This window comes from Pteropus vampyrus, unplaced genomic scaffold (assembly GCF_000151845.1).
Source record: "Pteropus vampyrus isolate Shadow unplaced genomic scaffold, Pvam_2.0 Scaffold416, whole genome shotgun sequence".
NCBI lineage: Eukaryota > Metazoa > Chordata > Mammalia > Chiroptera > Pteropodidae > Pteropus > Pteropus vampyrus.
Window position 1 is genome coordinate 893196 of NW_011889197.1, and position 25481 is coordinate 918676.

The following is a 25481-nucleotide window of genomic DNA, read 5'->3' on the forward strand; positions in this document are numbered from 1 at the left end:
CAGTACTGGGTTGGGGATGGCCTCACTGAAAATAATTTGAGCAAAGACTTGATTTTTCCAATGTTATGAAAATAGAGCTCTCTATAACGCTATGATTTTCTTATGAAAAGTGACTGGATCACTCTACACTGATCTCAATGATCTTCTGGTAAGTGAATTCCTTTTTATTTAGTTCTTTATCTAAAATGAGAATTACCTTGTGTTGGAAGACAACAAAATCAGCTAAAAAACTTAACAGTGTCTTTTTGATGTACGGGTGAGGGAATGTAGCAGATGAGCTGAGCCTAGTCTATTAAAGAGTTCACCAATTTTCGCATGTGTAAAATCAGGCTAATTGCCAAATCTGTGGTCTTAGACTCACACTGACTTAGAATTGCCATTTAAATCAAGAAACATAAAATGCAAACCCTTCCTATGATTTGCCTTTTGATCTGGATCTGAAGTGGTTTTCAGGAAAGGGCAATTCTCTGGGGTCAGTGTGGGAAGAGTGAACAGGTGAGTTCGTCCTGAAGGAATAGGCCATCTCTGTGGCCTGGTCGGTGAGCATGAAATTCTTCCAACCTGAGTCCTGAATCTACACAACAAGAGCACAGTAGTGAAAGAAAAAGAACTATTAAGTCTTGGTAGGTGGAATGTGGTCTCACTTATATAATAGAATCAGAGGCTTCTTTTTCAGACTGGAAGCTACCTCAGACATTATCTAAACCAGACATGCAAATTAGCACAGGACTGGAGGCCTGAAGCCCAAAAGAAATCATATATAGACATATAAGAATTTTAATAGATATTGAAAGTATGAGTCATAGCATAAAAACTTCCTTTCTCTAAACTCCTCTAGGATATTGGGCAGGACTGATAATTATTTTACAGGCAGGCCAAAGACATTTTAAGCTTAAATATTTTTCAAAATAATACCAAGAATGATTTTCATCTCTTTGGAAGAGTAGTACCTAAATCTTATCAAGCATAAGGTTGTTTGTGGTGTTATTAAAGGCTCTCAAAGATTTTCACGGGAAAGAATTCCATTATTTCTCTTTAATCAGTTCCAAACAGCAAAGAGAGCTCATTGCAATAGAAAGAATACTGAATTGGGATTTAGAAATCTTTGGTTTGCTTCCCATCTCTGCCAGCTATGAGCTGTGTGAATTTGGGCAAGTGACTTAATGTCTCTGAATCTCAGTTAATCTATCTAATAAAAGGGAGATACTTGGGGGAAAATAATTCCTCTAAAATTTAAGAGTTTGGAAAAGCAAACGGCTTGTTTAATCCTTACAGAGTTCTGTTGAGAATTATTGAGATCGTGCATGTAAAAATGCTTCATAGACTCCAAAGTATCCTATAGAATTATAGCTGCTATACTCTTCCAGATTTTAATTTATTGGAGAGGAGAAGTTAATCTTTCTTGTTTTGACCAAAGCTAATTTCCTCTGGTTCTTTCTTTAGTGGAGCAAAAGGATTGAGTGGATATTTGATTGTGAAAGACTAGATTTTCCTTCCTCAATGACTCTATCAATTGTCAATGGTACTTACTGAATATCTATAAGCCTGGGAATAGGATACAGGAAAAAATTCGCAATTAAAGACTATAAGGTAATCTTGTAGTAATTAGGTAATTAGGTCTGTGGATACCTTGTGAGTGTGGTAAGGTTTAGAGAAGAGATTGTAGTGTTGGGAATAAGTGAAAAATATCCTGAAGGGAGTGGAATTTGAATTGGGCTTTGAAGCCTGTGTTGAATTTAGATAATGTAATAATCCCACTTAATTACCACTTTCTCTTTAGAGTGTACCTGACACAAGAAATTGAACTCTATCAAAGAGGCATGTTAAACTTTTTATTGTCTAAGGCCATGCCACCCTGAACAAGCCTGATCTCATCTGATCTTGGAAGCTAAGCAGGGTAGGGCCTGGTTAGTACTTGGATGGGAGACCACCTAGGAAGACCAGGTGCTGCAGGTATAAAAAAAAAAAAGTAATTGTAAGCTGATAAGGTCCTTGCAATCTGTGAGGTCAACCAAGGATTGCCTGGCAAAAAAAAACCCCAACTTTTTATTGACCCTCAGCTTACAGATCCTCAAAAACTTTATCTCTCCCCCCAAAGAAGAAATTCTTCATGAGCTTAGATAGGGGCTTCGTTAATGAGAGTAAACTGTTACATTTGTAAAAGAATAACTATATTAAAATAGCAAACGATACTATCTATGCCTTTACTTTTCACTAGAAGATGCTCCAAACCCCTACAACTCTGTCTGGCAGGAGAGAAGCTTTGCTCTTTTTTCTTCATACAGAGAGGTAGATGAATAGGTAGCATTTGGTTTATGAGCATAAAACTAAATAAGCTTCTTTTAAATACTTTCCAGCTACTACTGCCCCCAAACAACCTCCCAGTAGAATTTCTCAATCAGTTCATTCCACAAAATGAATGTATTTGTAATATTTTTTGTTGAAGTGGCCACCAGTGGGCCATCTGGAGCACTTATGGACCTAGCCTTTTCTTTCCAAAGTACTTTGGGACCTCCACTCCTCAAAACAGCCAACAGGAGTCACTTCTAGTTTCTATAAAAACTGAAGACACATGGCAATGGAAATGGAGTTACATCAACCAAGGCCAATTTCATTTTGAATCTTAGCTTTGCTCTTTGGAATGGGATGAAATGTCTGAGTCAAAGTGAAACTTGGTAGAGATGGGAGGCCTAAAATAGTAACAGTCAAGAATCTGGAGATGAATTGGAAATGCATAATCCAAATGTCTCAGTTAGTAAGTGTAAAATGCCACTGAGACATTGGTGTAACTGTGTAACTGTTGGAGCTCCACCCCACTGAGCACTCATGGTCATGGGAGGCCCCTCCCTAGCAGTGGCGGGAAGAGCCTTTGTATGGCTGAATCTGACTGCATGGGTGCTCTAAAGGTCAAGTTGCTCCCAAATACCTTTCTCACAGCTCTGCACCTTTTCCCCTTCCTGTCTGAGGTTTACTTAAAGTCATTCTCCCTTATTAAAATGTAGCCGGGCTCATGCATTCACTGTCACCAACATTACAGCTGCAGAGCAAGTTGGTGCCTATCAGATAGATTCTTGATTTCTCCAGGGAGCATCTAAGAACAGCTTTAATAAACATAAAGACAAAAGACATGCCCAAGGAGGACAGGAAGGCCCACGTGAGAACTTCTAAGCAGCCAAGTATAGGACCAGGGGCCTGGATGCCTTCTGGCACAGGGACAAGAAAGGGCCAACACTATGGTGGCAGAAAGGGTACCAATGCAGAGTAACGAAGGGATGTTTCTTCTTCATTAAATATTCAAGTAAAGCCCTGGCTCTCAGTAGTGGGGGTGGTGTGGGGAGAGAAGATCTCAGAAGCAATGGAAAGAGCTTATTCTAAGGACAAAGATGATAAGTTCCAACTTCTTCCTCAGCTCCTTCAGCTACCAATGGCGCCTATGAATTGAGAATAGATGGAGGTGGCTGGAACATGCTGACATGTGTCTTTAAAATGGTCCCAGGTGATTCTGATACCTTTCTTTCTCCTCCTTGAGAAGCATGAGTCAATAAAGCTTATAGAGGCAAGGGACTGCTCACCTGTTGTAATTTGAGGGAAATTTCACGACTAGATTTACTGACCAAATATCCACCTCCCCTCATTTTAAAAATTAAGTTTTGCAATCTTTACTGATAGTGTTACTCAGTATATCAGTTCCTTTTCTAAATCTTTTCCTTTACTCTCTTAAGTGTAATATCAAAAAGATAAGTAATATTAAACAAATCATAAAACATAATAATGAAAAGGACATCTGTGAAATCACCAAATTGCTTTGTGAAATGCAAGAACTGAGTATATTGAGTCAGGTTCCTGATATTTTGGACCATGGAAAGAATCTAATCATATCATCTTAACAACTGGATGATGTCAGCTTTACGGAAGAAATGGACTTTTCCACGGAGCAGTGGATGGAATAGAAAGAGGCAACTGTGGACCTTCGTCGCTGTTTGGGCGGGGAGGGGACTGCAGAAATGGACTCTGTTCTGCTTCGTACTAACTTTGTGATTTGGGCTTAAGCTATCTGTGCCCTAGTTTTCTCATATGTGAAAAGGGAATGATAATAGTACCAACTAAATAAGACTGTTATGAAGTATAAGTGTGAAGAGAATAGAAAAGTTCTTGGCATGTGGTGAAAACTTAGTAAATCTTAGCACGTATCCTTATGGGGGAGGGAGAGAAGAAAGGTAAGGGAAGGAAGGTTGAAGTGAGCAGAAGTTCAATTTCCCCTGCAATACCACTTTTCTGTCACTTGGTTCTGTCCTTGGCCTCTTTTCTCATTGACACCTATAGCAAGAAGACCCAGATCTGAAGGGCCGCCCATGGGAGTTTGAGTTGATAAAAAATAAAATCGGCCTAAAGAGTGAAGTAGAACTGCCGCCTTGTGAATGAAATCAGGTCTTGGTGATCTCTTCCCTCTGCTCATGGGTAGGACTGATGGCAGCTCAGAGGATTCTCCTTGGGGTCAAATGAAGGGGAAGTTTAAGTCAAGGTAGAGAGGAAGGGTAAGTACCATGCCCATATTTGCAGTGGACAGAACCAAAATGTCACTCTCATGTTTAGAAACATCGTGAAGTGTTGGTTTTACAGAAAATTCTTAGGGGGAGTAGTGTAAGGCATTTTACCTATAATTTTCATCCATCCATCCAATGGCCTTGTCTAAATTTCTACCTCCAAAATGCTTCAAGTCTTGTAAGATAAGACTGTTATGATAGAATCTGCTGAATGCTAAATTGGAAAACCAGTAAGTCCAAACAAAGTGTGGAGAAAAGGGGGTGGATGAGACCGTACTGAGGAGAGGTCATCTGACCTGGGCCTTACATGGGGAGTGTGGCGTCCTAGGATATGGATGGGCTGTGGGGTGAGACAGAGAAGGAAGGGTGTGACAGACTAGGAGAGATGGGGAAACAGTCAATATTCTGTTTGAAAATGGACTGGACAGGAATTGATTCACATTTGAAGGATCAGCTTTTTGGTAAGTCCCTAAATAGGCAAAACTGTCTCGTTGGGCAAAGCTGCCACATCTCTGAACCCCGAAGTGATCTAGACTGTTCTGGGACTTGTGTCTCTGGCAACTCTGCATAGCTGAATCTGGGCAGCCTTCAAATATGCACAACAGAAGAGTTGGTTTTGCCTCAGAATCCCTCACACTGTGGTGGCAAAGTCAACTAGTCTGAGTAACTGGAGGATACAGAACAGAGAAGTGCCTGCTTTGAACTCCAGGTTGTGCCTGTCCCCTGCACAACTCCCGGGGTGCCAAGGCTGACATGCATGTCCCTCTGAGTTCTCTCTTGCAGTGAGACGTATGTTGATGCATTTCTTTAAAATAATTGATTAATCAGTCAAACACAGAAACTGAGGAGAATGGTCATTAGAAGATACCTTTGTATATATATTTTAAAATCCTGAAAGGAATAAAACGTGAATAATTTGAATTACTCCCGAAGCGGAAGAACTCCTTCAAATAAGGGAATTTGTGCCTTAACTAGAACTAAAGAAAAAAAGAAGTGCCCTAACAAAATTCCACTATATCTGCCTCCAAAAAGGCAATGATACAATATTAAAAGTTGTTTGCCTCATTATCCTGGAACAAGTTTACACTTGTCTTAGGAAACAGGCTAAGTGTTTCCAATAATTTAGAGAAAGCGTGTCCTAGTCACTGTGTAACCCACACATGTGCGATAACGGCGCACAGAGCACACCCATGGAAAAAAAATAACAGTTCTTTTACTTAGAGAAAGGAAGGATAATGGTTACTTAGAAAGTGTCCCAGACAAGCTGTCAAATTGAATTCAGAGAGCTGGAGTCTGACTCCAGGACAGGGCTGGCTGGCTGAATTCCCTGGGGACTGGGGTTTCCTGCCTGCTACGGCTTAGAGACAACGATTCTTTGTTTCCAGCTCTCTCTCTCTCAATCTCTCTCTCTCTCTCTCTCTCCTTCTCCCCCTCTCTCTCTCTCTCTCTCTCTTTCTTTCTCTCTCTCTCTCTGGTAAACACACACACACACACACACATACACACACATGCACACATACACACACACATGCACACATGCACACAAATATGCTGCTCTCTAAAGAGGGTCAGATGGAAAGCAGACAAAACATTAACTCTGGAATTTCAAAGGAAAACAATTTAAAAAAAAAAACAACCAAGAGAGCAAGCTACTGTCTATTCTATAATCATAAATCTTGCCTTTGGACCACAGAAACAGCACACACACGCGCATTTAGCAATCACCCCTACTTTTGCTAAAAATGGATTAGAGGTATTTCATCATAAAGGAAAAATATATAATGACAAAGTTCTTAACAGGCCCTCCTGTGAGGCCTCAATACCCTCCAATTTAAGTGCATGTTAGTTGACATAGACAGAGCCTGTGGAGCCACATAACCTGCTGCATAAGAGATGTTATTTACTCCCTAAAAATAACAGGAGATTACCTCACAGTATTACAGGCCTTTTCCTATGGGCACATGTGTTCCAGACCACCCCCCACATGCCAGGGCAACGGTACACAGCCCACACCCACAGGGAACACTCCACCCAGCCTCTCTCCTGCTCAGGATGCTGTCCAAAGCCCACCCTCCCACACATTGCCCTCCTTCTCATCCAGTGCATAGCTTTAGGAATAAGTATTCTGCACTCATCTACATTTTTTTTCCCATCAAAACAATACTTTTTGGGTCAGCTTTTAAATTATAGAACATTTCGAAGATATAGACTAGCAGAGAGGAAAGTCTACTGGACCCTGAAGGGCCCTTCATCCTGCTTCAACAAGCATGAACTCACTACCGATCTTATTTCAGCTCTACTCCCATCCACTCCCCCTCCTTGGCCTTCGTTATTTTGAAGCAAATCCCTGGCTCTCGGCTCCTTTGCTGAGCTTCCTGTCTCACACTGAGACATCCAACTATACTTGGTCTTTCAGTTTCATGTAAGCCACCAAAAGCCCCACCCAAAGCTCCTTTCCTCACACTCACGTCACACTGAGTCCTTGGTGTCCCCACAGGGCATACTTGTACACACTCCCAGGAATTCACCTGGGTCCCTGCCCCTAATCTCAATCTGAAGACATGGGGCCCCCAGCACCGCAGCACCCCCCACCCCCACATACACACAGGACAGACTCAGGCACACTGACTGCTGTCTTCAGTGTCTACCGTTGTCCCTTCCTTCCAATATCCATTTCCAGCACTAAGATGCTGCATATTTCCAGAGGCCTCCTTTCGACCTCTAAAATTAAATCAGAAAGGACACCCTATAGAGGATGTAAATGCAGGAGGAAATGGCAAGATTTGCTGATATATTACTCAGACTCTAATACAAAGTATTAATTACTTACTGACCTGTCTGTATCTCTGACTATAAGCCCCCTGAGGGTAGGTGCTGGCTGTGCACCATATTTCCTGGGCTCAGCCTAGTGTCCCATATGTAGTGGGTTCTTAATAAATGAAGAGATGAATGAATAGGGAGGAGAAGGGCATGAATCACGGATTCTAAGTCCATTCCCGACTAAGGCACTAAGTGACTTCAAGTTCTGCCACTTGCTATTTACTCTCTGTATGGCCTTGGCTGAGGCCATACTTTCTCTGGCCTCGTGTCTCTTCTGTCACTTGCAAGGTTTGGAGTGGATGTTCAACTTTAGCATTTAATGATTTTTCAACTCTTCATTACTTTTAGAGAACTTATTGTATATAGCGTGCATTTTCCTATTTGATGATTTGTAGTTCCATATTATTTCTCAAGAGTTCCATATGTGTCTCTTCCTAATAAGATTTTAAGCAACTTGGCTGTCTCCTCTGATATTACCATGTCATATGAAATGGCATGGTATCCTTCACAACCCTTGGCAGTGTGTTAGTGTATAGTAAGCCCTCAAAAATATTCTAATTATTTTGCAATAATGATATAATTACTGTTATAATTCATGAATCTCACTTAAATTGAGCACTTATTGGTGTGTCAGACACTGTGCTAAGTTATTTGTGGGTATTATGTTATCCCTGAAGGGACACTAAAATTATCCTCATTTTATACATGAACTGAGGCAGAAAAGAGTAAGTGACTCGTCCAAGGTCACACAGACCATTTGCGTCCAGAGCATGAGTTTTTAATCAATATGCTATAATGCTGAAATATGAGATCAATACCTGCCTTAGGTAAATTGAGAGCCTTAATTAAAAACGGTTTAAGATGTTGTCAGATGCCTGAATTAAGTATGCTGAGATAATGATGTGAGCAGCATGGAGAGAGGGAAATTTGAGCCCTGCTCTGCTTTGAGACCTGGGAGACTTCAAACAAACCCTATCATCTCGTTCGCTTTCTCTATAGCATGGGGTAATAATAATACCAGCCCTGCCATTTCACCGGCATGGCATGAGGCGTAAATGAAATAATGGACCTGCCAATGCTTGGCCAACAGTAAAGAGCTGCAAAGGGTTGTTGCTACACGCATGAGCCTCTGCCATCTGGAAACCTCCTCAAGAGAAGCATGGCTCTCGTTAGCATGATCTTCGGTGCCTGCTAGGCATTTCTCTATAAAGGATGCAGAAAGGAGTTTCTCCAGCTCTCTTTCCCATACTTAACATGTAAGCAGACAGACCTTTTATCCATTAGCCAAGGAAACTGCTGGAGATGGCCATTCTGCAGGCAGATAATCTACCCACAGTGAAAGCAGTTTTGCATTCAACAGAAGGTCATGAATGGCTTCCCAGGCTGGGGCTGGAAGCTCAGGGCTACACGGGCCATGGCGGGTTTATGGGTTCCAGGAGTTAATAAACAAGGAGCTCAATATCCTCTGACTTTTGGAGAGTCAGAGGTATTTAAACAGATCCAGCATGAGGACCTGAGGAAATGAGGGTTTAGGCATGCAAAGCAGCTCCAAAGGAGAGATCTGCTGATTCTTGCATGCTGGTTGTCTAGCTGAGGCCACAGGGAGGGCCCTAGGGCAGGGTTTACCCTGAAAACAAGGTGGAACTCTGACCTGTGACCTTGGTAGATGCACTTGCACCCCAGTGTGGAGGGCAGAAAGAACGAGGTTTGGAGAATAAGTGGTCCTGGCTCCAGGACTTGTATGTACTTGGAGAGCCATCAACTTTTGGAATCCCAGTGTCTTCCCTGTAAATTCAAGTTACCACATCCCTACTGTTTAGATACACATAATGAGGACATATAAGGAAGGAATTTCTGAGATGTGAACTGATGCACTAATGTAAAGTTGTTGCATCAGCGATAATAACACTACCATCAATGACAAGGATGAAAAGGAACTGATCATGACCAGGTGGTCCCTTCACTCGACCTACACCTTCATTAGTGTACCAATAGGTCCTGCTCTTCCTTTGCTACGTTGATATGGGGCCATGAAAGGTCAAGATCAACTGCCCAGCATGTCTCCAACAAAACCTGTGGTGGCTCTGAGATGAGTCTTGCTTTCCCTTTTCTAGTCTGTGCTTGCAATGTACAACATTGCAAGGGCTTCTCAATTTTGGTTGCAGATTATCAGAGAAATCTGAAGAGCTTTAAAAAAATTTCCAGTGCCCACATGTCCCTTCCAAAGAATCTTCATTAATTAGTCATGTTTGGGATCTGATCATCAATATTTCAAAATGTTATTATATTTTTTATTTTGATTTTTGCATTTTTTATTGTGGTAACACATACACAGAATTTATCATTTTGACCATTTTTCAGTGTGTTTCAATGACATTAAGTAAATTCACATCGTGCAACCACCAGCAGCAGAACTTTTTACCTTACCAAACTGAGATTCTGTCCCCATTAAACAAATGATAACTCCTCATCCCTCCTCCCCTCTGCCTGGGAACCACCATTCCACTTTCTGTTTGCCTACTAAAGTGCCTCACGTGAGTGCAGTCAAGCAATATTGGTCCTAAGGCATCAAAAGCTCTCTGGTGATGATTCTCTGCACAGTTAGGGCTAGAGGGTAGTGCCAAGTAGGGGTTGCATATAAATTCCTCTTTGGGAAAAGATAATAGATAGAGATCGAGATAATAGTAGGAAAACTGCAGGAACAGACAAAAATAATGGGAAAAAATTCAAATCTCTGCCCAAACCACACTTAAGCCAGATATCATTTTTATGAAAAGTCAGAAGGAAAAGGCTGTGTTTGTCAGGGGGACCATCTGAAGCCAGAGATTTTGAAACCTACGACCTGTATTTGAGTCCTTGCTCTGCTGTTGAATCGCTGTGTTGCCCTTCAGTGAGCCACTTAATCTTGCCGAGCCTCACTTTCTCTGTCTGCAAAATGGAGATAATAATATCTACCTTCCAGAAATGTTGCCAGACTCAAAAGCAGAGGCACAGCATGTGATTGTGTCTGGGCATTACAGAATCCTACTAGATAACAGTGTGGCTGCTATTGCAAATAGGCAATAATTGCTTCCATCCTATTTTATTCAAGTGCATTAGCCTTGACAACTAAAAGTAGAGAGAGTACAACTGTTTTAGCTGAGTCCAGTCTCTGACCATAGAATATTTCATTTTAAGGGGCTTAAAGACTGTTATAAATTAATTTTTAAAAACCAGTCTTACTTCCTGAGCACAAATAACCTTTAGAGAATGCAATCACTTTCAAGAGACAAGCTGGAAGGGTGATTATGCCATGTTAAAGTCAAAAGGTATTCTAATTTGATAAGTGCATTGAAGAAGCATTAATAGACATCATCTCTTCAACTTCTTTCCTTTGTGCACGATGCCAGCACCTGCCCTATGGGAAACACACACACACACACACACACACACACACACACACACACACACACTCATGCACAGCTCTGGTGCTTTAGATGAACTCTGGGTTTGTTTGGGGCTCTGTGTGTGTTTTATTTAAACAAGATAGAGCCAAGGGTGCATGATGTGTTCTCTTTATTTTTCCATTTCATATTTAAGAAATAAAGGTAGAGATTAGAGAAAAGTAGAGGAGAACAAGGTGGGGGGGGTGAAATGGAGGGAGAGAGAAGCCTGGTTAGCTTTGTCTTGCTAATGTACTTTGTTTTGTGGCTGATGCCCGTTCAGATAGATTCAGACCACCTTACAAGGGGGAGGCAGCAGAGCAGCAAGACAGCTCAAGTGGAAAGCGTTACTGGGGACAAAAGATGCACCTGCAAAGCGCAGCCTTAATGGTCTCTAGAGGCAAGGGCCGATGTTGGGAGATAAATGCCCAGCACCACCTGAATGAGGTCTTGGCCGCATGCGTTTGCCTGGATACTACAGTTTATTCATTTTAGAAGAGGGGTTGCTACCCAGCTAGAGCAGGCTGCTCCTGCAATGCCTGAATAAGCCCAGTGGCCTTACAAATGCACTCACTGTAAACAAAAGGGCCAAGGGAAGAAAATGCAGTATGGCAAGTAGAGGAGAGGGCCGAAAGCTAAGACCCCTGGAGGAGTAATAAGTTGGTTATTAATGCAGTTCAATTCAGACTAACTAGCTTCTAACCTAAAATCTGTACTTTAAACCCAATATCAAAATTTCTCTCATTGGCTTTAACCCAGAGTCATTAGTTAATATGGATTTTGTCAGTAAGACTTAGCCTGTGGGACTGGAGGAACTTTCAAAGATCTCCTTCCTTCCTTCCCTCCCTCCCTTCCCCCTCCCTCCCTCCCTTCCTCTCTTTTTTCCTTCCTTCTTTCCTTCCCTCCTTCCAAGAATTGGGTCCCTATCTGAAAATGAAATGAAGTTCCATGAATGAAACAGATTGAAGCGAGTGGCTCTGAATGAAGGCAAAGAGCTCCAAAATCTGGGCTTAACCCAAACTGATTTAATTTAGTCCCTTTATTTCACAGGAAACTAAGGTTCAGGGGGTGAAGCTATTTCCCCAAAGTAAGCCAAAAGTGCCCTGACCTCCAATCGAGTGTTTGTCACTATAACACGTTTTCTCTCATAGATATTTGCAACGTGATGTTAAATAGGTTATCAGGTAAAATGTGTCTTGGACTATAGAATGAGTCGATATAACTTCAGTTTTCATGGCAAAATTTAATAAATCTGATTTAGAAAGGAAAACACTAGCATAAATAGGACTAGCCCAGGGTAAGGTAGGGAAGAAAAGAGTATACAAAACCCACAAGCTTACAATCAGATTCATCATGTATATTTACTTCATTAAATTTTTGGTCATCGTCTGATTATAAATTGTTAACAGGAAACATAAAGTCCTATGTGATCAAAGTGTGACCTTGGCCAAGACACCCTGGCTCTTTAGGTCTCTGTTTCCTCCATAACCCATGAAAATTTTGAACCAAATAGTTTCAGAGTTTCTTCCCATAGAAGAGCCTTGTGTTTCTCTGAAATACTATGCTGTGCTACTTCTCTACATACAAACAATACCAAAAACTTCTGCCTTTATTCTATATTCTGGCAGGTGTGCATTAAAGAAAAAGTAGCTAAGGAGAGTCTAGGCAGAGGGAATGTCTGCCATACTCCTTTTCATTCTTCAAGACTCCACACAAAATTTCCTTCCTCCAAGGAATTTTTCTTTTGCCTTAGGTGAATTTCTTTTTCATTCATTTTCTCTCTTAAACCATGCATTATTCACTTGTTTAAATTTTGGGAATTTAACACAGTATTTGGAGTGAAAATCTTTACAAAGCTGTTTCATAAATAAAGATATTGAGAAATGTTATTGTAATGTTTACTAAAATCCTCACTGGCAAAAATCTTTTGCTGAAACCTCTTTTTTTTTTTTCTCTTTCTCTCTCAATCAAACCAAACCAACTAGATGAAATCCCCAAATCGCCACTTTAAAATTGCTAAAATTTGTTTACGAAAGAGAAAACAACCTTTCAAATGCGGCATTGCAAAGAATTCCTGAAATCTTTATTTCATTATCTTCAACTGAGAAGAACTAACTTTCAGCTTTGAAAATGAGCAATATCCATTTCATTCTAAATCCAAAACATTTTCTTTCATGGAGTGACAACATCAAGCCATAACTCTATGATATTATTGCGAGGTATTTTAAAACTTTGTCTAATTTTTGCAACTAGTGGTACAAGCGGGATAAGCTTTGGCTTCTCGCCTCTTATGCTAGAAAAAGCTGAGTAAAACAAGAGTTGGTGCTCAGATCTGAGGCTCCGCACACCCATTTTTACAGCATGGAACTGTGCCAGCCCGGTACTGAAGAAAATACTGAGTGCATGAGAGAATAGACTCACCTTCTTTGACACTCAGTCGTGGGGATTGGTCTGTGTGGGAGGTCGTATTATAGGCCAACAGTGAACCTGAAAGGGAAAGCAAAAGCCGGTTATGACCAAGACATTCTTCTGAGAGCAAGCGTAGGAGAATGGAGTGGGAAGAAAAGAGATGAGGAGAGGAGAAAAGGGACAGATGACTTGTTCAAAGAAAAAGTTAATGTAATCCATTTTGGGGACTGTAATAGTTTCCTGGAGTTAGAGTCAGAGTCAGTTAGCACAGAATGCTTACGGGTGCAACATCACAAGCCCTTCCCAGCAGCCATTTATGGTTCAGAAGTTCTTGGGGTCCATACCATGTTGTGGCAGGAACAAAGGACAAGGAATCAGAACCCTAGGGCCCGGCCCAGTTCTGCCACTAACACCCTGTAAGCAACTTTATCCTGGATTTCTTCATCAGCAAAATGAAAGGGTTGAACTTCAGCAAGGCTGGCAAACTTAAAGACCAGATAGTAAATATTTCAGACTTTGCAAGCTAAATATAGTCTCTGTCACATATTCTTCTTTGTTTTTGTTTTGTTTTGGGCATGGGCCTGAGTTGGCCAGAGTTGGCCTGCCTTTTGTAGCTGGCCAGGCCCTGGAGGAGAAGACAGTACAATCCTTTCTGCTATGATGGGCTCTGAGTTTATGTGCAGGTTCTTTCACAGGTGAGTGAAAGGTACTAAGTCACTGTGTTAGGGGGCTGGAAAGGGGGTAGAGGTGATAATTCTCCCAATAGTAACTTTTGCCTCCTTTTGCACATGTCTAAGAGAACACAACTAAACATGAGGCATCACACATGAGACAGAATTTTCTGTCATCCCTGGATGGTGATATACAATCTTTTAATATTAAACTTTAATATGGACCTAGTTTGTATCAGGCACTAGTGTAGGCATTTTAAAGGCATGTTAGTTTTTTGTTGTTGTTGCATATAAAAAAAAAAATTCTCCCCTTTTTCCCAAACCTAGTCTTGTTCCTTAGTTTTAAGCAAATTCAAGAGTTTTATTTTGTAAAGTGTAGGGTTTTTTTTTTTTTTTTTTGCAATTCTCTTTGAGATTCTCCTGGAGAAACTCTAAAATGCTATCAAGACCAAAGCTGGGATCTGCCTAAGGACACAGTAAGCTTAACATAGGTGTTTGAGGCTAAAAAATGTCTTTCAAAACAATCCTTTTCCCTGTGGATGAGTGGACTGACTTGGGTGCCAGGGCTTGGAACAGGGAGTGGCCTGTCAGACACTCCTATTTTTAGTCTCAAGTCATAGAAGGGACGCAGGAGTGAAGCTGCTGCTCACCCAGCTGTGGGCGTTTGGTTCTGTGCCTCAGAGAAAATGTGTGGCCTTCTCAACCAGACAGTGAAGGAGAGACTTTTATAAAAATCATCCAGCTGCCTAGGACCTATGACTCCTGGCTTGGGAGACTTACTTCTAGGTCTGAAATAATGCAGGACAAAAAAGAGGAGTGATAGCTGGTGGTAGTATGAGCCGCTAGTTGCCAGAGTGTGGATACGTGGATATGATTTTGGAAATGAGACAGTCACCTGCACGTAACATCCAAGAACTACGTGCATTCAGTTATTCCATTCTCAAAAATATTAAGGGCAAAGTGAGGCTAGGACCCCATCTCAATACAGTTATTATGCAAATGAAAGTTTAAAATTAGACCTCCCTCTTACCACTTATTAGCTTTGTGACCGCCATCAGTTTAATCTAAGCCATAGAATCCTCATATAAAAACATGGGTTAATAACACTTACCTAACATGGCGTTGTGAGGACTGAATCAAATAATACATATAAAATGCTCAGAAAGATCCTTGGCTCATAATAAGTGTTCAATAAATGCTAGCTATGCTCATTACTATTTTTATATGCCCTCTCCCACAGACACCACAATTACATACAATAAACCTTTATAAAAAGAGTTCGCTGAGCATTAGTCCTGTCCTTTGGAATTAGAGTTATGAATGGGTTCTGCTGCAATAAGAAATAATCCTCCATGACTGGAAGGAGGTTAAGAAACGGAACCAAATGTTCCAAGGGAATAGAAAAAAGTCTCAGGAGTAAGACCAAGAATGTCTGCCTCTCTGTCCCCGACATTCTCTCCCTCAGGCTGAAACCTCACGGCTGGAGCAAATAAAGAAAAATGATGGTCTCGGAGGAGCAAACTGCCTGAGTCATTAGTGCAGATTTAGCTGAGAGCACGAAGCTTAGATAAACCACATTTATTAAATTTCCCCCATGGTGAAAGTTCTTCTTCGGGCACACGTGAATTCCACAGGAAACTCCCAGAAAGCCAAGAGAAAGGGTCATTTGACCTCTGCAAAGCTTGCATGAAATACATATTTCATGGTAACCTAGGAAAATGATTCACCCTGAAGACTGTTCGTGGTTCAAGTTTCATTTCTATAAAGAGAGGCTGCCTTCCCCAGGAGGGGCTGGTTAGGGGCATCTAACCATCCTCCCAAGAGACTAACATTCTCTTCTCTGATTCTTATTTAGTTCTTCAGGCTACAGAGGGTGGCAGGGGCACTCTTTTCTTAAGGGAATTTGTTCTGACGTGAAAAGTTCCTCCCTGGAGCCTGGCCTCCCACTCTGCTCTGTGGCTTCGAATTTCTTTCTCCAGATTTGAGCATCCTTCTGTGTGGGGTTAATGAGCTGATGAGTTCCTACACTTTCCCGACACCCCCTCGTCAGATCAAACAGGCTGAGATGGGGCGGAAGGAAGCCAATACTCGTGGACCACTCACTGTGCTAGACGCTTATGTCTATTCTCTCACTTAATCCTTACGTGAGCCATGGGAAGCCAGTATCACATGATTCCCCTTTAACAGCTGAGGAAATCAACATTCAGAGAAGTCAACTAATTTGTCCAGGATCGCACAGCCAGAAAGCTCGGAAGGCAGGAGTTCCACTCTCCACCAGCAGACCCTGCAGCCTCCAGACTAAATCTAAGAAATAGACAGCACTCACCAGTGTATTGGGAATTATTACAGTGGTTACCTTTGGGGAGGAAGGGGCGGTGACAGAGAGAGGGCCTAAGGGGCCTCTGGTCTAGTCCTTGACCTGGGAGTGCTTATACGAGTGAGTCAATTCACTTTGTGATAATTCCTCGAGTTGTGCATTTATGATTTTTGCACTTGCCTGTATGTTACACTTCAATTAAAATGTTTAATTGCTTCTTTATGTATTAGTGTACGTATGCAGGAATATGTGTATATCTATTTATTTGGGGCCCTGAAAAGCATGAAGTGGCTGTTGTGGAGAATGGAATGGTCTTCCTAATGTGAAAACATGAAGACAAAATAAATCTCCAGTTTTGAGTCCTTCTGCCACTGGAGACAGTATTTGAGATCTGAAAGAAGATGGGAATGAGCAGTGTGCAGCTTTGCAGGTGTGGGGCAGAATCCAACAATCGGGCTTTCTTCAGCTCCATATTGGCCCCACCTAACCTGCTCTTCATCTCGGACACCTGGAGCGGGGCAGGCAGCAGTGTCCCAGTCAGTGCCAAAGCCTTTGTGTCCTGCCTCAGAGAGAATTCTCCAGTGCCCCCCTCCCCCAATGGTCAGCCTATTGAATCTGGGTCTCCCTTTTCTCTCTGTCAATAGCTCTGGAGGGGAGAGCAGAGGGAGGAGGGAAGTAAGGCCTGGTTGACTGCTGCGTCCAGGGAAACCTAGTCCTTTGTTCACTGGGACCCTGCTCTCCTTTCCTGGCCAGATCCCAGGCCTGGAAGGGATGATACTTCACCCGCTGAATGGCCGGGACCCATCACCTTTGCCCGACCATCTGAGGCTGCCGGTGGGAAGGCCACAAGATGCAAAATGTGTTTTCCATTAGACTTAAATTAAAAATGGGAATCAAGATAGATACCTTCTCTGTGGTCTCCCTGTCACACAACATATTTCATTCTCTGGTGCCGCCACTATTTAAAAACGGTTTCTTAGTATTTTTCACAGGTCAGACCCAGTTATACATATAGAACCCAACTTTATATAAAATAAAAAGTGACTCTTTTTTTCCTTCTTTTGCTTCCGGCTGCCCCACCCAGGACCTTTTGGGCTCCCAGAAACCCCAAACTCCCCCCTGTGGATCTGAGCCTGAACTGCCAGTTGGGGACAGCTCTCACTTCCTTTGAGGTTCGGCCCAATCTCATTTCCCACAGCCCGCGGTCTGTAAATACGGCCTCTGCCAAACTGGGGTGTGCCTGAGAGAGATACTGTGGGGCCGCCAGTCAGGTCCAGAGTGTGGGGCGCCGCGGGGAAGGGAGAAGGACAGGGTTAGTGCGGCGATAGGTTTGGCTTAATCTGCCTCATTCCAGGAGGCCGCAGGAAAGTTTTCGGAAAGCATTTATCTCTTGGTACAAACAAAAACAGAAAATGCTGTGGAGAAAGTGGCCTGGCTCTCAACGTGGAAGACCCCGCGGAGCGAGGCCGATTCTAAAGCAGCAAAGGGAAGATGAGTGTGGCGCGGGTCAACTCGCGCTCCATTCGTTCACTTCACCTCAGGGGCGAGGCTGTGGGCCAGGCTTCGGCCTGGGACTTAAGAGGCCCGGGCCTGAGATGCCAGGCTGCTACCCGCTGGAAGCACGCCTTTGAGTCAGTTTCTGAAGCACTCCGGGCCTCAGTTGCTTTGGCTTTTAAATGGGGATTATAAACAGTTGTCTACCTGGTGTCCACAAGGGGGCATCCTGTGTTTGTAAAGTGAGTGACACCTGGGAAGATGCTCACACCTGAACCCTGGTGTTCCTAGGACACTCCAGAATCATCCTAAGTACTGTGTGCATCCTCCCAGGCCCAGCCCTCACGGTCCTCTTCACATTTCGAAAGTGGGCAGTGCCACAGAGGGACAATATAGAGGACGGCCACTTCGTTGGGAATAGCTGAAAAGCCAAGGTCTGAAGGCCAGCACCTCCGGGCAGGCTGGATCAATGCTAACATGCCAGGCCATCAGATAGGGTATAGAGGAGCTTGGGGTGTTGCTGTTTATTCTCCCTTCTAGAAAATACACTTGTAATTTAAAATTTGCTATTTGACATTTAAAGTATAGCTTCCCTCCCAGACGACTGGAATAAATACTTAAGCACCTTTTGTGCAAGTATAGATGTGATGCCAGAGTTTCATTTTTTTCTACTAAAGTCCAGAAAGATCAGGCACTTTGGAAAAACAGAAGGGATTTGGAGCCTTCTGACATACGGCGAAGTTCTCAGGTCGCCAGTTCTCTACTGACTTTTCTTAGCCACACAGTATTTCCTCCATCTGTGTCAAGGAGTTCAGCTATTTTCCTTCCATGTCTTGCAAAGTCTGTACCCTATGCTCCTCCTCAACAAAAAGACAGGTGACAAAGCACAAGACATTAGTATTCCTTCCCCCTGCCTCAACTCAGCTGCCTCTATCTCTTTCCCCAAAGCGCTGGCCTCCCCGCCTGAGCACAAAACATCCGCTGGAAGTCAGTCTGGAAAAACAATAAGGTGTTTAAAGACACACTGGTAGACACTAGGGGGTTCCCAGCAACCCAGGCAGCAGACAGCTACCAAGCACATGACCTCCTGTAGTGGTTTAGCAGGCCTGCCGCTTCCCAGCGCTACACGGTTCCAGAGGCTGGAACCTGAAGGTAGACACCAATTCAAAAGAAGCATGTATCAAAATTGTTTTTCAGAACAGCAGGTCATTTTAAGTCTAGATTCTGTAAAAGGCCTCTAGACTAGTCCCCGAACTTTTTAGCACCAGGGACCAGTGCTCCTATGAGAATCTAATGCCTGATGATCTGAGGTGGAGCCGAGGTGGTGATGCTGGCGCTGGGGAGCAGCTGCAAATACAGATGAAGCTTTGCTCCATCATCCATTTACTGCTATTTGTCCCAGTTCCTAACAGGCCACGGACTAGTACTGGTCCGCAGCCTGGGGGTTGGGGTCCCCTGCAGTCCACTATTACAGTACTAGGCTGGAGCATGTTTTTCTCAAACTTAATGCAAGCATTTTAATTTTTGCTTTTGCGGGCAGATATGGTTTTTATATCAATGCACACACCATTTTCTATTGAGCTGTTTCACTCAATATTGTATCATATATATACTTTGTTCCATCTCCTCTCAACTCTGGAAATTTGTTCCACTAATGATCTCCTTTCTGGAAAATTCTATTTATTTATTTTTTTAAATATTTGATTGGGGCATCTTCTTTAATGTCTACAAATATTCTTAAAAAGAAAGAAGGGAAAGAGAAGCCATTCACACTTTTCCTCGCCCTGCTACCTATACCCCCCAAACACTACTCTCTCACACCTCCACTTCTTCACCACCTGCTCACTGCTTTGCTCATATTATCTGCTCTCCTCCAATAGAGAGCCTCTTTAATGGTTACCAATGACCGCTTTATCAAATTCTTGGGCCCTTTGAGCAGGTGTGTTGGTCTTACTTCAGGGCCTGTGGCTTGGGTTCTTCAGTTACCGTAAGTCCTAGTGGGGATTTGTGTTGTTGATGGCTCTGCCAGAAAGCAGGGCCTGGGGATCACACGGCAGGAATGGGCTTTTCCCACCTCGGGTCAGAATGTGCTTGAACATTTCCCCTCTAAGTGTTCCGTGCACGCTGTCCACGCTGCTGCCATCCATCTCTTCTCCCGCAAAGGAAGAAAAGGGGCCGGTGATTCCTGGGCCTCCTGCTATAGGATGCCGGCAGAAGAAGAGAGGCAGACTCGGTCAGCGTGTTTTGCCTTGCTGGTTTCTCCTTCGCAAGCCCACCTCCGCTCCTGCCCTACCTAGCTAGCATCATTGCAGGACTCTATGCAAAGATTCTATATTTAAAAAAATTCTGTAAACACTTAAAGGCTGAGAAACATAGATTGTTAGAAAATGCTAATTCTCCAAAGCTCAGAAAAACTGGGTGGAAAATTGTCCTCCTTTTTTGAAATGGTTGTTTCTCGGGCTGACCTCGTGTTATAGCAAGACTCAGACATGAGGTAATCACTCTGGTGTTAACACATACTGCATCATCCACACTCTCCCAGTGGTTACCAGACGCTTCGGAGAGGTGACCAAAGAGCCCAGAGGCACCGGTGGAAGCTTCTGAAGGCATTTTTTAAATTTTTTAATGTTTAAAGCCAGCTTGTATGTGTCCCTACCCCACACAGATGATGATTACACGGATGGCAAGTTGAAGACCCACCGAACGATGGACAGCAAATGAAGAACCAACTAACCCAGAGCCCAGGAGACCAGGAAAAGGAGCTCAGAGGCACAGTCCAAGTATCTCAGCTTTGAAGGGGCTTAAAACCACCCAACTCCTTCCCTTGGAAGCTGAAGTTCTTCACGGTTCCCAGCAGCCTTGGCCATTGACAGCAAACGCTGCATCCCGAGGCTGCTAGTCTATCTTTGGGCAGGGCTGACGGTTAGGAGGAGTCCACATCTGTTTTCCTGTAGCTTCAACTCCCAGATCTTAATACCATCTTTCCTGACCACAGAATAATCCTTTACTTGGGGTCATTGATATACTACCTGGCCTGGATTTCTGGCGAAGAGTTAGAGCAAAGGTTATTAGCAAGCCTAAAGGAACTCTGTTCTTACCTCTGTATGTTTCGTATCAAATGAAATACGTGTAAAGTGAGTGGGAGCTTGGTGCTACAGAACCCTCATATTGGAGAAGTCCTTTGGATAACTGTGCACTTTCTTTCATAAACTCACTCTTACCAAAGCTCTTTTCCTTCTGATTGTACCAGGAGGAAGCTTTTGACAGATCCTAAGAGGCCCGTAGCATCTGCTACTCTCCCAGTTTAGCTAAGACAGGTGTGTGGATAGCAGTAAAGGTGGGGTTCAGAGGTGCCAGAGTGACCTCAAGGACGAGAAGATGTTAATGTGTAACTTTTCAAACCCTGAAATCCTAAATCCATGAATCTAGACTTACTGTAGAAACTCTAAACACTGCTTAGGAAGATACCAGCTGGGGCACCCATTTATAATGATGGGGCTAAGGGGTTTCTGGGAAAGGCTTCTTATGGGAAGTGTGTGACCAGCCTCTGGCAGACCCCTCTGGGCCACAGCTCCCTACTTTTTCTCCATTCCTCATTTTACTTCCCTTGACACTATGGGACTGAGTCAGCCCCCTTACAGTGTCTGTAGGAGCCCATATAACCTTAGTAACTTTATAGGCACAAACCTGCAGCGCCTGCAGCATCTGCCCAACATAAATTGACGGCAGGGAACCCGAGATCCTTTCCTGGATTGGCTCCATAGGAAGCTAGTCTCGTTGGGAGTGGGCCTTGCAGAACTCTCTCTGAGCCCTGGGGACTCAGGCTGCCCGGGGGTGTTTCACTGCCCAGAAACAGATAGGGCACTTACTTTCCCTGAGGTAACTGAGGTGTGACAACAGCACTTCTGTGTTGTAGAGGGAGGTGGCTCGAAGGAAGTCTTCTTTGTTCATTTTACACAGTTCTTTGCCATCCATGTTCTGGAAAAAGGCTGTGTCGATCTCCATCAAGCCATACTCCTTTATCGCCCACTCCAGCCACTGCCTCACGTGCTCCTGCGTCCACAGCGTGGGGTCTGCAGGGAAGAAGACCTGTTAGCAAGGGCTGCAGGCGAGCAGCTCCCTCCGCTCCACGATGCTGGACAGCCTCTCTCTGTCTTCCTCCCTCCCCCTTTTCCTCTCCCTCTCTCTCTGTCTCTTGCCTCTCTTCTCTCTCTTCCTCTCTCTTTCCCTCCCCACCACCACTTTTCTCCCCACTCTGCCCTCCCCCCTCTCCTATCCTCCACACTCTTCCTGCTCTTCCCGTTTCTCTCCTCTCCTCTTCCTCCTCTCTCTCCCTCTCCCCGCACCCTCATCAGGAAAGTCGGTTCCCTCCCAGATGGTCCTCTCCGAACTCCCATCGGGCTTCGCGGCATCTGGTGCCGCCTGAACCACTGTCCACTCTGGGGAGGTTCTCAGATGCCTCACTACGCTTCCTGACAGGACACTCTCTTCCAAGCTTCGAGAGGGCAACTGAAACCTTTGCCTGAGAAGTGGTGGCATCAAAATTAAAATAAACACAGTTCTGCAGGTCCAAGGTCTGGTGTTTTCAGAAAGGGAAACCATTTGTATCTGGAGAACATGAATGATTTCATGGAAGGACATGGATCTCTCAGATGGCTACAGGGAGAATACATTGGTACACGCTTTTTTCTGCAAGCCCATCTGCGCAGATGGAAAACCCGGTGGTGTCAGTCTTTAACACGAACCCAGCCCGGGTTTTCTCCTTTTGCAGAGAGCGGTGTTGAAATTTCTACCAGGTCACGTTTTTAGGATATTTAAATCCCCAAAGATGAGCAATGGTGTCCGAGAGAAAACCTTTAGCTCTCCAGTGAACATAAATAATGTAAGGGCTGAGGCACCTCCACCAAGGACCCTCACAACTCCTTCTCAGCCAGGGGTGTGTGCGAGAGGGAGTGTGTGCATTCGGAATGCTGGCGGAGAGAGTAGCCCCCATCCCCCACCACCACCCAGCAGGTTCCGCAGTAGGTAGCGCCCTTGTAGCTTATCATTTATCATTCTGGAGGCCATCTCTTTCCTCTCCTCATCATCCAATTAGTAGCGAATCCAATAAACACTTAAAATGTGCTCATCATAGAAGAAAACAGTATGGCTCTTGGCCTCATGCATGACATATCCACATGAAGCATTCAAGTAGGAAAGCACATAATTAAGCAACAGATTTTGTGGTGGTAGTTGAGGCAATCATGGAGGGGGACAGTGTTAATTTGGAGAGTCACAGAAGGCTTCCTGGAGGAGGAGAGGAGACTGGATATTGTATGTCAGCTGTCAGCCCCAGCTTCTACTGGGCCTGTTCATTAGCACGTTTATTTAGTAGGAATATCTGTGCTCGCTCTTAACCACCTCGCCCTCTCCTGCTAAGAGGCTGTGAAAATGGGAACCAGGTTTGAATGATTAGGAGTGGCTGAGGGGAAAGAAGCAAGGTTCTCTGGTCTCCCTTACGCCCAGTAGCTGAGCTGTCAGAAGCGATGCTCCTCATCCTCTACCAACTTTTACTCAGAGTTTCTGCTGGTTCCTTTGTCTGGCATGGGTTCTCTGTTTCTCTTTGGTTTTTATATGTGAGAATCAGGGTGGCAGTGGCTGTGTCTGCTTTGTAAAGTGCCCAGCAGCGGCCCATTCAAGGAGTGATTAATGTATTTGTGCTGAAGGTGAAGGGGCTGGTGAAAGACAAGGGTGTGGAGGGGAGAACCTGGAGTTACAGGTCACAGGCTGCCGCTGACTGTTATACCACAACCCGGCAACTACTAATAGCCCAGATTTGGGGTGCTGATTATGTGCCCGTGCTCCACGTCTCCTATTTTTCGCTTATCGAGAATATCCTGCAAAATGGCTTCTATCTTCATTTTACAGATAGAAAGTGGAGTCTTGAGAGGTTAAGTCTCTAGCTCAGCCTTCAGTTTTATTCTGAGCCGGGGTTCCAATCTAGGTCTTCCCAGGACCCCACTTAGTTGAGAGGGTAGGTCCCCACCACCACCACCCAAACCTTTTCTCTTGCCTTTTTGTGATCCTGCCTGAACTCACCTGTGAGTTACTCTGCTATTAACCCCAAATCAGAGCTCCTCTTAAAGCTTCATTTTACAGGTCAGAAACAATTAGGCCTGGACCATGGGTAAGTGGAAATGATTTTGCACCATTTCCAAATCCTAAAGAAAAATGGTGAGGGCTGGTGGGTGTTGGATTATGTAGCATATTGTTTCATCTGATCTCCTTTGCTTCTCCTAATTCCTCACTTTTATAACCAAGGCCTTAGATTTGATTTTATACCACATATTTAATTTATTTTATTATTTCCTCCCTTCCTTTGAGCTCTATCACAATATTATTTCTCTCCCTTTATAGCACAATGAATTATAAATCTTCCACTCTGAATCACACTAAACTCTTCCAAATGTATTTTCTGGATGATTTAGTCCCAGTTTCTTCCCATCTGAACTTGGACCTGTTGATTAACGAGGGCCCTCATTTATACTTGTCCTAAAATCCCATCGTAATTCAATCGGTTCTTCCACTGATGTTTTATTGCCTAGATCTGTGGACTTGCCCAAATGAGACTGTTCCTCATGTCCAGGAGGATGACCTGCAGGAAGCCAAAATGTCTGAGGATAATGCTTAAAAATCGAGCCAGAGATAAAATAACAAATTCATTACACAACGTCTTTTAGAATCTCTTTGATATAAATTTATGCTATTTTCATTATTACTGCTATAGTTACCATGGCCCATTGAAGACTGCTATTTTGATATTCTTTTTGAAAGCATTTCAGTACCAATTCAGAGTTGAAGGACCAACCAAGTAGTCTGGCCATCTTTTTCTCCTTTTAGTATCTCCCTCAAAAAGTGACTACAGAAATAAGATGGTGTCAACATTTGGTTCAGAGCAAACTCTGATCCCCTAACCTTTCAGTCTTCAAGATCTCCTTCCCATGCTGGCCACTGTTTGGCGAGGCAGGGGAGTTTGATGTGAAATGAGCAAAGGCCCGGGGAAGCTCGGCTAGGCTCGGCTCGGTTCTGGGGACTAAGGAGAGGTTCGCACCACGTCCACTTTAGTACAGTTCCATGTCTGCCTTCTTTTGATGAGCAAAGAAAAGACACCTTCCTCTTGGACCTTACAGATGCACCTGAACTAAACATTCCTAGCAGGCGTCCTGGAGGAGATCAAGCATTAAATGATCTATGTCATGTAATGTGGATGAAGAAGTCTACAAGGTGCCTGGAACCTGGAAAGTGCTCAATAAAGGGAGCAATTCTTCTCCCTTTGTGAGATCACATGTTGTGGAAGAAGGAAACTAAAAATGCTTTGTGAACAGTTTTCAAGTCCAACAGAGCACGGAAACCTTCCCATTCGCCCACCCTTCTCCTGCCATGCCTCCTACCCCTGCCACCTTGAATTTGGCTCAGAACACTTGGGTATGGCTCTAGTCCCAGGAGATGGTGAGACACAGTTTCCGATGGAAAATAAGTACAAAGGGCTAGGGAGGAGAGGCCCGCTTGAAACCACGCCTTCTAGACCAAGAAGCAAATGCCTTTGGATCACCTCGAGGAGCTGTCTAATACTTGCCCTCAGACATGACTGTATTTACCCTTTTCCAAATGAAAGAGTCTTTGACTTTTTGGTGAAGATGTTTTGGTAAGATGAGTTTTAATCTCTGTCCTATAATTCACTTTACTTAAGATTTGGATGTTCTAGCTCCTTCTACCTGGCACCAACTCTACACCTTGCAGTTTTCAAACTCTCTTTTGGACCAAG

At 43.6% G+C, this 25481-nt stretch overlaps 1 protein-coding gene and 1 pseudogene across 1 annotated transcript in view; one reads left to right on the plus strand and one right to left on the minus strand.

Annotated features, from left to right (window-relative positions):
* FLI1 (Fli-1 proto-oncogene, ETS transcription factor) overlaps positions 1-25481 on the minus strand; it is a 63462-nt gene that overhangs the window by 15945 nt on the left and 22036 nt on the right. The window contains exons 4-5 of the mRNA XM_011380929.2: positions 21547-21767; positions 13208-13273 (exon numbers count right to left, since the gene is read on the minus strand). Of these exons, the coding sequence (XP_011379231.2) occupies positions 13208-13273; positions 21547-21767 (287 nt within the window). The remainder of the gene's footprint in view (positions 1-13207; positions 13274-21546; positions 21768-25481) is intronic.
* Positions 1838-1956, plus strand: LOC111731982 (annotated as a pseudogene).